We start from the raw sequence: 16,381 nt of genomic DNA on the forward strand, positions 1-16,381 counted from the left end.
ATGGCACCAGCCTTTAAGCCACATGTTGATCATGTGGGTACTCCTGTTCCTTTCAGCATTCTTCCCTGCTACTGAAGGAATTGAGGAAAACACCACCTGTGCTCCTGTCCCTTCAACCAATTGCCCCAGTGCCCTGAAATCCTCCTTTTTGATTGCCCTACGACTTCTCTCATCAACCTCATCGCTGCCGACCTGGACAACCAGCAGTGGGCCAAATCAGTCCAGGTAGTCTCCTGGTCATCTCTCTTACCCGGGCCCCAGGGAAGCAGCAGACTTCCCTGTAGGATGGGTCAAGTCAGCATACAGGGCCCTCAGATCCCCTCAGAAGGGAATCACCCACTACAATTGCCCTTCTTTCTAACACCTGAATTTGTGATCTATCTGGTTGACTGACTTGTTCTGGGTAACCCCCCAGATAGACCTTCTTCTCCACTATCATTTGCCTGACATATCATTTGCCCGACATATCATTTGCCCTACATAAAAAAGCATTTAGGCAGTTTTAGCTACTTACAACCAAGGAGCAAATACAGCAGACTAAACAGCAGACCAAACAGCACACAACACAAATCTGATCCATGTGCACTTACAGATCATATTCACAAAACTGTCTTGGACAATTATGGTTTATCAACCAAAGGGAAAAAATGAAAATTACATCAAGAATACTTGTTTGTCAGAAGAACCAGAAAACAAGTATTGCTTTATAACTGATGCGGAGACAAGTCATCCAGCTCTCAACAGGCACATGCAAGCAGCTTAACACAAACAATGAAAACATGCATCATGCAAAGCCCCACCATTCTACTACCACAGAGAGCAGGTCACTGTTGCATTTATCTTGCAAAGCAGATTTATTTTTTTTTCACTGCAGAAATACTCAATTACATAGAAAAGAGGAATGTTGACACAAGCTAGCTGAATATGAGTCAGCAGTGTGCCCTGGTAGCCAGGAGGGTCAATCGTGTCCTGGGGTGCATCAAGCACATCATGGCAAGACAGTCAAGGGAGGTGATTGTCCCACTCTACTCTGCACTGACGTGGCCTCACCTTGAGTCCTGTGTGCAGTTTTGGGCAACACAATATAAGAAAGATAAAAAGCTATTAGAAACCATCCAAAGGAGGGTCGCAAAGGTGTTGAAGGGTCTAGAGGGGAAACCATGCAAGGAGCGGCTGAGGTCACTTGGTTTGTTAAACCTAGAGAAGAGGTATGATGGATGAAAAGACAGAATGGGAGAGATATGTTGCCTGGAGAAGCATTAATGGAATCTGAATGGACTTTTTACTCACTAGATAATCCACCCAGCAGACTGACAGCTTTTCCCCAGTTTATTGTTGTGTGTTTATGAATCCTTGTACACCCCGGTTTATTGTCAAAATTTATGAATCCTGCTGTACCTCCATATTGTCCCCATTTCTCCCTCAGACTTCCCCTTTGAAAGTTGTTTGTCTCTTTCTCTCCCCTGTTTTCCCACGCCTCTGGTACTGATTGGCTGTAGCTATCACAGTGCAGAGAGAGTTACCATTGACCAGCTCCCTCAGAGACCCGGGAATTCCACCCATCTTTCCCCTGTCCCCCTATCACATCTTTCCCTGAGCTGTCAACCTCTTGCGCCTCCCCGGTTTTGAATGCGCCCCTCAAACAGCGGTTTTTTAAACCCTTGTATCTCTTGAATAAACGGGCATTGCTGCACGAGACCTCAACTGTGTCCGAACCCTAATTGCAGTGCCTGGTCCCATCCCCCATACCCCTGCGGACCGTGGCAAGTGGCTCCCAACGTGAGGCACAGTTGAGAGCTTTCATATTGAGAGAACTCCTGTGCCTGCACTTGGGCTCAGATGACGCCAGGAGAGGCGTTCGTCCCCGCCGGTCCTCTCCAGCAGAACGGGCGACTGCGGGCTCGTGGAAACTGCCCGGGTCATCACACCGGACAGGTGAGCTGATGGGGACATTCCCTGCACCCTACCCCATCATCCACACCCCGATTGGACATTGAAAGAGAGGATTTTCTATCTGAGACTGGAGTGGGGACCTGCACCATGGGACTCACCCTCTCCACCTCTCAAAAATTTGTATATCGGCGCTTGAAAGACTTTGTTATAGAACACGGTCATCCCCTCGACAAAAAGTCAGCCAAAGCGCTTGCCAGATGGCTCGACCGCAAAAGCTATAAGCTTGCCGAGGACACTGATATCGAGAAGTGGCAGGTGGTGGGTTACGACCTCTAGCGGGATAGTGATAAGGGGGACCGTTTAACCAAAGAAGCTCTTATCACGTGGAGGTTAATCCTGATGGTGCTACAGCACCAGGTGATGAACAGGAATATCAGCCTCCCAGAAACCGAAACTAAAAAGGAAGAGACGGACACGGAGCAGACAGATACACCACATGGCGGGGGGGGGAAGAAACCATCGCGACGATCTCAAAATGGGGTCGAGGAGGAGGGACACAGGGATTGCACGGAGCAAAGGCAGAAGGGGGCAGCGCGGGACGGGACAAGGTGGGCTCCCGTAGCTCTACCCTTTAGACCGCCCCCGCCTCCGCCCGATCGCGTCAGGGATCCCTCCCCCGGCACGCCTACGGATACGCCCACCTCCTCCAGTCCCACCTCTTCCCCGGATCCGTCACCTGACCGGGGCGGCAGGGTAGTAAGGGGTGGGGGCAGGGCGAAGTTCAAAGCCTCTTTCCAGCAAGATGGCCAAGCCCATAAGCCGCATAGCACCGGAGCCTGCCGCTACCCCGAACCCGGTTCAGGTCTTGAAGCCTACCCTGCCTGCTGCTACCCCAAACCCGGTTCAGGCACCGAGGTTTATCCTGCCTGCTGCTATCCGCAACCGGACACGGACTCCCCTGAATGGCAGCCAAAACTCCCAGACATCTGGAGGGCTTTCAGGGAAGAGGCTGCTTCAGCTAAGGATACCGAATTCCTGAAAGCGTTTCCTATTTATGTAGAAGAAGGAAAGACCCAATATCGTACCCCATGCTCAAAGACATTAAAAAAGCGATCGTTGAGTACGGGCTGGGGGCACCCTTTACCATCGGGCTGCTGGAATCCTTTTTTCTTGCTTATACGTTAATTCCTTATGACATTTGTGCAGTAATAGGAGGATTGTTTACCACAGTACAGTCCTCAGTATTTGAGGCTGAATGGAAAAAAATGATTACTGTATATGTTAATGAAAAAATGGAAAGGAGGGGAATTTCCATCCAGCAAGCAATAGATATGCTTTATGGGGAAGGGAACTATTCTAGTACGAAGGATCAAGTTAGAATTGACCCCAAATTTTTAGAAGCAATCAAAGAATTGGCATTAGAAGCTGTGAAGAGAGTGGTTGATGCTTATGTTCAGACACCCTCCTTCACTCTTATTAACCAAGGCCCAAAAGAACCTTTCGTGGAATTTATAACCAGGTTAAGAGAAGCAATCAGCTGGCAGGTCCATCAAAAAGAGAGTCAGGAAATTTTGTTTAATAAATTGGTTATTGAAAAGGCTAATGAGGACTGCCAGAAAGCATTAAAAATGTTAAAAAATCCCTCCTTACTAGAAATGATAGAAGCCTGTAAGAACATAGGTTCTAATTCCCATAAGGCACGTCTAATTGGTTGCCGCTTTTACAGGGTCTCAGCATTGTTTTGAGTGCGGGGAGAAAGGGCATTTTAAAAAGCACTGTCCTAAATTAAACCCCGAACCAAATTTACCTAAAACCCTATGCCGGAGGTGTGGGAAAGGTCATCATTGGTTCCCCTTAATTGGACCATTCTCTCTGTTGTTCACCCTTCAACACACCTAAGCTCCTATGAGCAATTAGCCAGAGTCAGGCCATCTGCCCTAGTAGATCCTGACAAAACATACCTAATGATATCACATCTCTCAGCAGTGGCTAATGGAATCATTGTTGTACCCACCCTCCTGACAGGACTTACAAATACCAACATTGCTATATGCCTAACTGTGCATCTCCCTCCCGTGCAGCTAGAGGAATGCTTCCCCGTGGCAAAGACGACCTGCTCTGCGTGAAATCCTCAGATGAGGAGCAGAGGGAGGAAGCACTGAGGGAAGTCCACTGGACTACCTCAGGGAAAACCTCCCGCCCACTTCTAACATGTCTGGTTTATTTTTCACAACCTAGGCACCCCCAGAAGGTCAAAGTGGAGGGCTTACTTGATACCGGTGCTGATATAACTATTTTTACCTCCAAGGACTGGCCATACGGTTGGCCAGCCCAGACTACTAACGTCAGAGTCAGTGGGGTAGGAGGATCACAGTATCCTGTCAGGAGCAAAGAGGTACTAAAAGTCCAGCAGACCAGCATCGCTCCAACCGTATGTACTTAACATCCCAATCACACTATGGGGAAGGGTCGCAATGGAGCACTGGGAGCTCACTTTGGGAACCCTGTCTCCAAATGAAAATTTTTAGGAGGGGTCACTGAGCATTTGCAACTCCCCAAACTGAACTGGAAGACAGAAACGCCAGTTTGGGTAGATCAGTGGCCCCTGCCCAAACAAAAGCTGCAAATTTTGAATAAATTAGTTGATCAGGAATTGGAAAAGGGGCACTTGGAGTCTTCCACCAGTCCCTGGAACACCCCAGTGTTTGTAATTCAAAAATCCTCAGGTTCCTGGAGATTTCTCCAGGACCTGCGAAAAGTAAACGAGGTCCTGGAACCAATGGGAACCCTCCAGCAGGGGATGCCATCTCTATCTATGCTCCCTGCTGAATGGTCCCTGGTAGTTATTGATATTAAGAACTGCTTTTTTCACATTTTCCTAAATCCGGCTGATTCGGTCAAATTTGCGTTCTCTGTCCCTGCCATCAACGCTTGTGAACCTCATCGCAGGTTCCAGTGGCGAGTGCTTCCCCAGGGGATGAAAAATTCTCCAACTCTTTGCCAGATGTTTGTGGTTAAAGTGTTAGAACCAATCAGGAAAAAATTCCCGCAGTCAATCATCTTCCACTACATGGATGATGTATTGATCTGTGCCAAAACACAATTGGCTGTAGAAAAAATCCTAAATTCAACCATCCAAAGGAGGGTAGCAAAGGTATTGAAGGGTCTAGAGGGGAAACCATGCAAGGAGTGGCTGAGGTCACTTGGTTTGTTAAGCCTAGAGAAGAAGAGACTGATGGGAGACCTCATAGCGGTCTACAGGTTCCTTACAAAGGGAAGCGGAGGGGCAGGCACTGATCTCTTCTCTCTGGTGACCAGGGATAGGACCCGAGGGAATGACATGAAGTTGTGTCAGGTGAGGTTTAGGTTGGATAATAGGAAAAGGTTCTTAACCTTGAGGATGGTTGAGCACTGGAACGGGCTCCCCAGGGAAGTGGTCACAACTCCAAACCTGCCAGAGTTCAAGAAGTGTTTGGACAATGTTCTCAGGCACATGGTGTGATTCTTGGGGTTGTCCTTGTGAGGAACTGGATTTTTTTAATTGCCTTAAAACATTGCTACTGTAGTGAGCTGTGCAAGCCTCCTACCAGGGGACTGAAGATAAGGTTGAGGGGAGAAGGTCGTAGGAGTCAAGTTTTGGGGGTGTGATGTTTATCTAAAGGAGACCAGTGGCACTCTCTGGGCCTGTGATGTTTATCTCCTATGGGCCAGGCCATGTGTGGCAGTTTGGCCTGGCTCTCTTGCAGAGTCCAAGCTGTCTCCTCCCCCCTCCCGCTCTCTCAAGTAAGGGGAAAAAAACGAACCACATAAAAACCGAAATAAGTCCGAACAAAACAAAATTATATCAAAAATATAAATTTACATATATTTACAATTATATATACAATTTGAATATATTGTACACATGATAGGGAAAAGGGAGAGGGAAACAGGGATAAAAAAACTAAAACCAAATATCCTCCAAATACACCCATTAATAGAGAGCTAGCAAATAAATACAAAAAACTAATTAAATACTTCCCTGAACGAGACAGCAGAACCGTGTGAAGCACCAACTAACTCCCCCATGCCTCCCGGCAGGTCCAAGCAGGCAGGTCCTGGCCTATACAAGCAAAGACCGTCTGGGGAGAGACCTATCGCCCTCAGCCACCGGAAGAGAGAAGAGAGCGAGCTCTCTTATCTGTGCCTTATTTATATGTTGTGTTACATTAAAGGATGATATGGAATACTTCCTTAGATTTCTGATCCCTGTTGCTAAGGAAGGCCTAAAAAATCCAAAAACCAAGCCACTACACTGTGTCAAAGGGACCCTTTATGCACACACCCATCACTAATGCCTCGCTTTCAGCAGGGGCGCCTCCAAAGTGGCCCACCCCCCCAAGTCATTAAATAAATGAAATGTTTTTAAGTTACATTCTGAAGGTTGGAAATTGTATTTTTAAACCTTTGGAAGCAGGAAATCATTATAAAAACATCTTTTAATTTTGAAACAGACTGCTAAAATAGTACACAGTAATTGTAATTGTAGAATTTTGTATTTAGTTTTTTTTCTGTTACCACAACAGTCAGATGACTGGAATAAAATTAATACAAAAACATGCAGTGTTTTCTAAAGGTAATTGTAGTTGCAGTTTTGCTTTCAACCTTTTATTCTTAGTTTTTAAGATCTTGCACTTGACTTTTTATTTTTCTGGTGCACTATAATTTTCATTATGAGCCTCTTGAATGTTTTTTAAAAATAGACTTTTAAAAGAAAAAAAAAAGGATAAACAGGGAAAGGATTTAATATCTAGTATTTGGTCCATTGTTTTATTTGCAACAAAATTCTTGTGATGATCCTTTCATTATTGTCTTGACTGCAGCAACATTTTTTTATTCTTGTTTCCTTTGGTTTTAATAATTGGTGTTAATGTGCAAATATTCTTCTGAATGTTAAATTTTACTTTAAGATTAACATGTTTAGGTAGTTTACTTTGTTCACCTTTCACAATTGTTACTTAAATGTCTCATTAAGTTTTAGTTTCAATACACCAGTAATTTTTCTAGTGTGCAATCAAACAATTTCCCAGTTGCTATCTTATTTAATGTTGTTGCCAAGAGAAGCTGACAGATTTTGAGTTATCTTTTGATACATGCGGATTATCACTAATTTGCAGATTAAAGTACAGAAAGTGTGGGGATGGGGGGAGATTGGTTTTTGGTTTGGATTTTGGTTTTATTGTTTGTTTTTCTTTCTAAGTGTTCTGGTAAAACTTGTATGCTTTTGGTGACTTACACTCAAGTCTCCAGTTACTCTCAAAATAGGTAAACATGCAAAATTTTGAGAAACATAAGTGTTAGCAATTATTGCCTGTTCGTGATGGTTTCAGGAAGGGAAAATCCTACATTCACAGATAAAGGCAATACTGTCTTCATGTAAGTGCTATTTTTTTCCTAAGAATTTTCCTGTGGAAAACTATATTACTTTGTTTTGCATCCAAAATGTTGCTTTATTTTTTAAACTTTTCTTTAGAAACTGGTAAGTATGTGTTCCAGAGTGAAGGTTACCACCCAATTCACAGTTGGTAAAATCAACTTTCAATGTTGTTAAGGGTATGCCATTAAATCGTTAAAGTTCAAATTGGATTGTTGAATGATTATACTCATATTTGCAAGTAGTGTGTGGTGTCCAGTTGCTGAAAGGGAACAGAGAAATGTTTTATGTGCTAAAGTGGAATTCTGCAAGAATTTGAGAAGTTTTTATAGCTTTTTCTATGGAAATATCTGGCAATATGTAGAATTTGAAGAGGAAATACTAGGCTCAATCTGATTCCAGCATAACTACTTTTTTATTCCAAGTATGCAATGACGTAGATGTCATTAGTAGCTCTAGTACAGTCACACAACTTTTATGGGGAAATGATGTTGATTTGTTAGTCTCTGCATGGAGTTAGCAAAATTATTCACGTGGCTTCTATGCCAGGTAATTATAGATACAAGCTTGCATGCTTGCAAGTATCTCACCCCATTCAACAAGTTAGCTTTCTACCAGTCTTACTTTTTACTCTTTATCACTGCCCAAGCGTCTGTGTCAAATAGTTTACATAAAATGTCCTATGCCAAGTCTAACCCTCATAAAATCATAGGCTATCCTGAGCTGGAAGGGACCCACAAGGATCATCAAAGTCCAACTCCTGGTCCTGCACAGGACAACCCCAAAAATCACACCATGTGTCTGAGAGCATTGTTCAAACACTTCTTGAACTCTGGCTTGGTGTTGTGATCACTTCCCTGGGGAGCCTGTTCCAGTGCCCAACTACCCTCTGGGTGAAGAACCTTTTCCTAATATTAAGCCTAAACCTCCTCTGACTCAGTTTCATGCCATTCCCTCGGGTCTTAGCACTGATCACCAGAGAGAAGAGATTGACCTCTGCTCCTCTGCTTCCCCTCGTGAGGAAGTTGTAGACTCTATGAGGTCTCCCCTCAGTCTCCTCTTCTCCAGGTTGAACAAACCAAGTGACCTCAGCTGCTCCTCATATGGCTTCCCCTATAGACTCTTCACCATCTTCATGACCCTCCTTTGGATGCTCTCTAATAGCTTTATATTCTTCTTATATCGTGGTGCCCAAAACTGCACACAGGACTCGAGGTGAGGTCCCACCAGTGCAGAGTAGAGTAGGACAATCACCTCCTGCGGCGACGGTCCCTCACTCAGCACCCTTTTCGGCGAATGAATCCACAGGAGACATTGTCCAGGCAGAACTGTCTTGTAACTTTATTACTCCATTTATCTACAGAATAAGGGTCCGAGCTATCAAGCCAGGTCAGATTTTACTTATCTGCACACATTCCACACAGACACTGCCGTGACTGCCTTCAGTCACAAAGAACAACCATGCTTCAAGCAGCTTTCCAGCTTGACCTTGCGATTCTTTTCCCACACACACTAATCTTAGCTCTGGTTCTCTCAGGACCACAATATTTTTGCTTTAATATTTTCTTCTTCTATCATCCAGATGGCTGGTGTTGTCTTGTTTAGCTGTTCCTACAACCTCCCTTGACCAGCTCACGATGCTGAGCTTGATCACCCCAGGACCCAGTTGACTCTTTTGGCTGCCAGGGCACACTGCTGACGCATATTCAACTTGCCAGGAACCCAAACCCACAGATCTCTTTCCATGGGGCTGCTTTCCAACCTCCTGTTCCCCAGTCTGTAACATACATCCGGGGTTGCCCCGTCCCAGGTGCAGAATCTGTCACTTGCCCTTGTTAAACTTCATACAGTCATACAGTTGGTGATTGCCCAGTCTTCTAATTTATCGAAGTCTCTCTGCAGAGTCTCTCTGCCTTCAAAGGAGTCAACAGAGTCAGCCAAGTAAGTGTTGTCAGCAAACTTAGTATCTCTTTGAGTCCTGCATTCAAGTAATTTATGAAGATGTTGAACAGAACTGGCCCTAAAATGGAGCCCTTTTGCACCCCACTAGTGACTGGTCACCAGCCTAATATAACCCCATTTAGTATAACCCAGCCTGTCAGCCGGTTGTTCACCCACCACATGATGTGTTTATCTAGCTGTGTGATGGACATTTTGTCTAGAAGGATCCTGCGAGAGACAGTATCGAAAGCTTTACTGAAATCCCAAAAGATTACATCAACTGGCTTACCTTGATCAACTAAATAGGTGATCTTGTCATAAAAGGAAATTAAGTTTGTCAAGCAGGACTTTCCCCTCGTGAACCTGTGCTGGCTGTGACCAATGACTGCATTGTCCTTCAGGTGTTTTTTGATAACTCCCAGAATATTGTCCATGATTTTATCAGACACTGAAGTGGGACTGACCCTCAACAAACCATGAATAGCTATGATTAAACTAGATACCTGATTTTTCTTGCTGATCTAGTTTCTTCCATGTGACTTAAAGAAGTTATGTTCAAGGTAGCTAGTTCCCCAAACTTTGTATTATATATGCATCTATATGGACACATATAATGCATGCATTCAAATAAAATCAGAAAATCAGCATCTTTGCAATTGTTACTGTGGAATAAAACCTATACTGGTCATTCCATTTATTGGCATGCTGACTCTTATCAGTCAATTCATTCTTGATGCATCAAATGATAATGTAATTTTACAGGAGATAGAGAAAAGGAGAAGAATTGAAGAAGCATACAAAACTGCTGTGACAGAACTGAAGAAAAAGTCCCACTTTGGAGGGCCAGACTATGAGGTACAAATTCTGCTTTTGAAATCTTTTAAAATGCTAAGGCTTTTAAAGATTGGTTTGTTTCTCAAAGGAGTGTGTGTGTGTAAATCAAGGTCTTTGGCTGTGCAAGCATGTTCATGCCACTTTTTCTGCCTTGGAAACTGAAACTAAATGAAGAATCTAAATCGTTCATTGTTTTGAGAATAGAAGTCTGTCTTCACCTCGGGTTTCCTTATTCTACTTTTGTCTTAAGCATTTTGCTTGTGGATATTTTTGCTGACTTTTAAATTCTTTTTTTCTACATTTTATACTGCTCATTTGCAAGTTGTGTACTCTTACATTTTAATGAGTCAGCTGTATAGATATGTAATGCAAATATGAAAGCCCTGACTGCAGAGGCAGGCCTAGAATCTGAAGTTTAATTTGAATTGATTTTTAACTTGTCACTGCCACTTGAAATGTATTGATAAATTCAATGATTTTAGGTTCTGTTTCATCTGTTAAGTTGCATGTTTTATCAACTTCCTCCTCAGTTTGGTTATTTAATCAAAGTCTAAGGCTCTTAAACTGCCTTCTGAAAAATAATATAAACTAATGCACCTATAATGCAGTTTGCATAACTTTTAAGAACTTGACTCTTTCATTTACATTAATCAAGCAGGTTTCTACTTACAAATCATAGCCTGAGAAATAGTATTAATATGTTTAGATATTTAAAAGGTTATATGAGCTTATGTTCTCCATTGTGACTGAGACACTGTATGAAGGAAGATGGACTTTGTCTACCTGATTATGAACCCAGCTGCTTCTCCCAGATATCCCTGTTGTAAAGTAGATTTTTTAAATTTGCTGGACCAGTTTGTTTTACAATACAATAAAGGCAGTAAACCTAGTTTTCCTAAATTATCATTTTTACTTAGTGGACACAAGTTTTTAATAATTGACTCAACTCTATCTGCTGTTTATTGTTAAACTGTTCTTTCCAAGAATTCTCAGTAGTGATCCACAGGATTTTGTCTTGTGGTGCTTTGAGCACATATCTGAAATTTACCCTGAGGCACTAGAATACTTGGAAGGAATCTAAATACACAATTATGTTAATATATTTACTGACTGTGGCAGTTTGAGCCACATCAGAAATTCAAAATCCAATTTCCAGGCTTCCCCCCACCCCTTCCCACAATTTATCTCAACACCGGAGAGAAACTTTCAGGTCAGAGGCTTCTATAGGGGAAGGGGAAGTATATACATTTATTTACACAAATAAATATACTGTACAAACTAAAAGCAACTATATATATATATATTTACATTTCTGTCAGTCCTTTTAAGCCCCTCCCTCTAACTTTAGTCCAGGAGCAACCTTTCAAGGCTGATATGTAACGCAGTCTCTCTCTCATGGGAGTGTTCTGGGCCCAAACGCTCCCCCCTCACCAAGCTCCAGCTGTTTGTTGCAGTTTTTCTTCTTCACGAAGTCCAAGAAGATAGCTTTGAGTCTTTTTTTTTGGTCTGCTGTGTGATTTCTGCTGTGTGATCTCTCCCAATCTCATACCTCAGTTCGTAGGTTGCTGCAGTGTAGTTTAGCTTATCAAGCGTCTGCGTCCTGGAATGTTGATTCCTCCTTGGGTTTCCGGTTGTCCTCCATTTAGATCACGGCAGAGACATCCCCCAGGCCTCTCTTCAGTCCGTCTCCAATTTCGCCTGGGATTCCTTTCCCGAGCGCCGAGCTGATTTGTTATCAACCCGTCCACTTGGCTCTGCTTAAATGCTGAGCCTTAAAATCCACCCCCCACCAGCCTAAATGCAGTGTGGGGGGGAAAAAGCCCCCTAGCCTTGGCCACAGGCACTCGGTCCAGTTATACACTGTCCCAAGTGTCCCGCAGCTGCGGGGGGGGAGAGGGCCTAGCCTCCTCCCTCTTACCTCTCAGGTGCTGTGAATTTCTTCCTTCACAGCACACACTCCAAATGCTGCCTCTAACTCTGGCCTAGGCAGAGTTGGGGGGGGTTGCAGGGCTCCCCTCTCCCCCCCCGGAGGGGGAAGAAGGAGCCCAGTCACCCCCTGGCCTTCCACACCTACACGCAGTAGACACCAACAGCACAACACTCCCAACAGCTTCCGGTGCTGTGTATATATGATTTTAAGCAGAAGCGAACAACATGGACAGTGATTGGCTCTCCAGGGAACACTGCCTTGGCACCCAATCACCTCTGAGCCCCCCCGACTCTCAGAGGGGGGTCAATTTCAAACCATGACACTGACATATTGTAAACATTTTTAAAAGATATATATATAGTAATTAAAACCTGACTCCGATATCAAAGCATATTGACACTGTTACTCAGTCTTCAGTTTCCTGGGGGTTTTGTTTGTTTATATTACTATCCCTAAATTGTAGTCAAAGGAAATAACTTCCTTTAACAAGTAGAGTTTTCAGATGAATTCTAATATAAGAATTTTGGTGAAAATATTTAAGATCTATGAAAGAAATTTCCTTCTGTCAGTTATATGCATAATACATAAATAGCTATTTCTAATATTGAACTTAAGTGGAGCTCTCATCTCCAAAATTTTGAACTAGTTTTGTTTCTTATGCTCTAGGAGGGTCCTAATAGTCTGATTAATGAAGAAGAATTCTTTGATGCTGTTGAAGCTGCTCTCGATAGACAGGATAAAATGGAAGAACAGGTATTGATACTTGAAAAATATGTTAATGATGGGCACTTCATGGAAGACTTCTGTGACTTAATCAGTCCTGGGGTGCCTCTCCTGAAACTAGATATTTTATAGTGACACTTATAAATGGGATTCACTACTTAATATTTATACGGTTAAATATCATTGCTTAACACTAATTTTGAGAAAGTGATTTGACAGCTTGCATAGAAAAGGATAGTATAAGTGTTAATTGATTGTCTCTGGTTTCTAACTCCTAAATAAGTATATTAGTCCTGTATAAAACTTATCTTTATATGTAACTGATGCCCTGTGCAAATAAGAATATCTAATACTGCAGATTTTTTTCAAAACCTAAGTTTCTTTTGACTGTAGTAGTATGTGAAATAGGAAAGACATAGTTCTATTGGGTTTTGGTTTTGTTTAAAAATTGTGTAAGCTCTGGCTATTTCTCTAACTCATTTCTTGAATACACTTCAGTGACAAGGATCAAAAAGGGATAAGATGTGTGTGATGGAATATATAGAATATGAGAACAAATAGTAGTGTATAAAATGAGAGGGAATAGCAAAGTGGTGCCTCCTTTGTCTTAAAAGGTTTTAGGTTTATGAATATAGTGAATACAATGACTTAAGAATTATAAGACTTTCTAGTGAACATATAGTACCCAACAGAGCTTATCTGTGTTGGGGTCTCTTAGCAGAAAGTATAAGTTTAGAGTGACTGTTGTACTACTACATGGATGCAACATCTGTAATGCTGCCAATCTATTTTGCTTAACATAGAAATATACCTTGAAGTATAGATGAATGGGTAATTCAGTCTCTAGGCCCATTTTCTTCCTGAGAACTCCAGTAGAATGACGACAACGTCTGTCATGGACAGTACTAGTTGTTGTAGCCACTATATAGATTGAAGGTGCCTCACTCTTTCATAGTCCATCCAGTAGCAGCTGACTACCAGTAATGAAACCTATTTTGTTGCAGTCCCAAAGTGAAAAGGTCAGATTATACTGGCCAATATCCTTACCTTCTGGAGATGCATATTCTGCTGTCGGTACTCATAGATTTGTCCAAAAGGTAAGATATTTCTCATGATCTCCTCTGTATAATTTGTATATTTGTATATTTTATATGGATAGGTAAGATTGATTTATTTTTTTTAAATTATTTTTTAGGTGTTTCTAGTATAACTTTCAGTGGTTTACTCATTTTCAATTGAAGTAGCTGGAATTGGAGAAGGACTGTTTTCTGTCTTGGCTAAAAAAAATCCTGATTTCAGTATCTATTTAGAATACTCTTGATTTGTATCAAGCTGGTCAGTTAGAAAATATATTAAAGAAAAAAAAACCCAACTTGCTAACCTCAGTGTTTTTAAGATACCTTCACCAAAATTCATTCAATTGATGGAAAAAAAAATCCAGTCTCTTGCATTAAGATCAATTGACTTTTTTTTAGTGTTAATGGAAACATAATACATAATAGGTGCATGAAATCAGCATTTGCCGCTGTGTTTGCTGCTTATGGTGCTTTTTGTTTTCTTCATTATCTTGTGCTTACAAGTTGGTACTGAATGCTCTGTTGTGCCTTTGTTCTGATTACTTGGTTTTTTCTTTGTCTGTCTCTGGTAGCCCTATAGTCGCTCTTCCTCCATGTCTTCCATTGATCTAGTCAGTGCCTTTGATGTTCACAGATTCAGCACCCAGGTACTGTATTAATGTGTAGAGTGGGGGTTGCGTATCTTTGCTGCATTTCATCCTCTTCTCTAGAACCTGGGTTTTTTGTTACATAAATCACTGTTTGCTTTAAACTAGTATGTTGAGATCAAAAAAAAGGAGTTATCTATTTCTATATTAAATGGTTGTCTTTTTACATTCTGCTTGCATGCATATTACTTGTGCAGAGGCCCAAATCTTGTGAAACTGTTGGATCAATTTCAGTAGCTTTAATAAAAGTACCTACAACTTGAAAATTTTGCATTTCTGATTATAACAAAAGTAATAAAATAACATCTGTTTTGCATGGGCTGGAGATGGTCTTTGCTTCAAATTGAATAGTTTTTCATGGTTTTAAAGCAAAGGTTTAATTTTGTCTTTAAAATTTATTGTTACTTGTAATAACTTTAAGATACCAAATTTTAAGGTTCTCTATTATAATTATTTACCTTTATAACTAGTTTTATTACCAAAAGGTCATAAAGTATGTTGTTAAAAAATGAGATTATGGATATGAGAACTTTTACTGAAGAATTCCAATATATTCAATTATCCTTCAGAAAGTGTCTGAAATCCTGAATAAGTGAATTTAGTTGTAGTGACATATTCTAGTAATGTACAAAATTACTCTAGCTGCTTGCTCTGAAGATCATAGAGTTGAATTAGATAAATTCATGTGTTTTGTCTTTATTCTCAAAAAAAAAAATCATTCAGACATAGCATTCATGCCATTACTTTCCTTCTGCTGTGGTCCATATGATTGTGAATATGGGTCTTCCTTCTGGGATCTGTTGTTTTGGGGTTTGTTTGTTTGTTTTTAAATTATTAACTAACACTGCAAACAGACTGCTTTTTTGAATAGAAGGAATGGATTTTCTTTTGATTAATAGAGCCTGGAATCATGCTACCTGCATACCTTGCCACCAGCTTTGTGAGCAGAACCCTAACACTTAAGGACTTGCTTGTTGGACTGAAATCCCAACACTTGCCTTGACTTATTACAGTCAGCTAATTTCTGGAATTTGAACTTCTCACAAGGGGAAAAAGTATGCAAGTCATATTGCACAACACTAATAGGCTGATCTACTGGTACTCCAGTAGTCACGTTAGTAATTCAAGTTTGGTTTTGTTTGGGAGGAGGAGGGAAATCAAGTAATAGAAAGCAAATTTGATTCTAAAGATAGAAAACTGGTTGTCTATCAGGCTACATTGCCAGTTCAATGTAAGGGAAACGCATAGTTATTAAAATACATGAACCTTTTCGTTTTCATCTCTTATGCCTGGGATAACATTTGTGGACCCATATGGTAAACCCGAGTATCAGACCATTAGTGTGGTTGAAAACCTAATCACTTAAAAACAAATCTGAGGTTGATCAGGTCCTTATCACAATAATGCAAATTGACATTAAAGTTCAGGGTCAAATGGACTGAATTATGGGGTCAAGGTGTTGCACTTTCCAGCAGCTGCAGGGATTATACTATGTAGAAGCTACTACCCAGTGTCTTAGAATGTGATTTCAAGTTAACTGACTCTACAGAAAGAATGATCCTGCTAACTTAAAAGAAACCTACTCCCCTCTGCCCCCTTCTTTCCCCATATCTTCCCCAGAGCAAACTTGCCAGTTCAGTAAGTTGCTCCACCTGCTCTGGAGCTTCATTGCTAGCTAACAAGCTGGTGAAAGACAACTGAGAGCATGAAGAGAAAAGCAGCACACCTTTTGGTGACAACCTGCTGTAGACCTTATTATTAGGAAATTGTCCTCTGTCCCCAGGCTGAGGATTTGGCTTTTGGAAAGGCAAGCTAAATCTTGATTCTGAACAAATGAGACTTGCTTTTAGACTTCATTTATATGAAGGAAATCTTGGTAAAAGGTCAAGTAGAAACTTGCAGCTTTGTTTTTAAGATTGATAAG

At 41.5% G+C, this 16,381-nt stretch overlaps 1 protein-coding gene across 2 annotated transcripts in view; it reads left to right on the forward strand.

Annotated features, from left to right (window-relative positions):
* LOC116780088 (ceramide transfer protein-like) overlaps positions 1–16,381 on the forward strand; it is a 129,005-nt gene that overhangs the window by 101,238 nt on the left and 11,386 nt on the right. The window contains exons 8-11 of one of the 2 annotated variants that reach the window (XM_032674571.1): positions 10,010–10,102; positions 12,678–12,764; positions 13,739–13,831; positions 14,383–14,457. In XM_032674571.1, coding sequence (XP_032530462.1) covers positions 10,010–10,102; positions 12,678–12,764; positions 13,739–13,831; positions 14,383–14,457 — 348 coding nt within the window. The remainder of the gene's footprint in view (positions 1–10,009; positions 10,103–12,677; positions 12,765–13,738; positions 13,832–14,382; positions 14,458–16,381) is intronic. The other variant, XM_032674570.1, reaches the window with a different exon arrangement.

Source organism: Chiroxiphia lanceolata, chromosome W (genome assembly GCF_009829145.1).
Source record: "Chiroxiphia lanceolata isolate bChiLan1 chromosome W, bChiLan1.pri, whole genome shotgun sequence".
In the NCBI taxonomy this organism is placed as follows: Eukaryota; Metazoa; Chordata; class Aves; order Passeriformes; family Pipridae; genus Chiroxiphia; species Chiroxiphia lanceolata.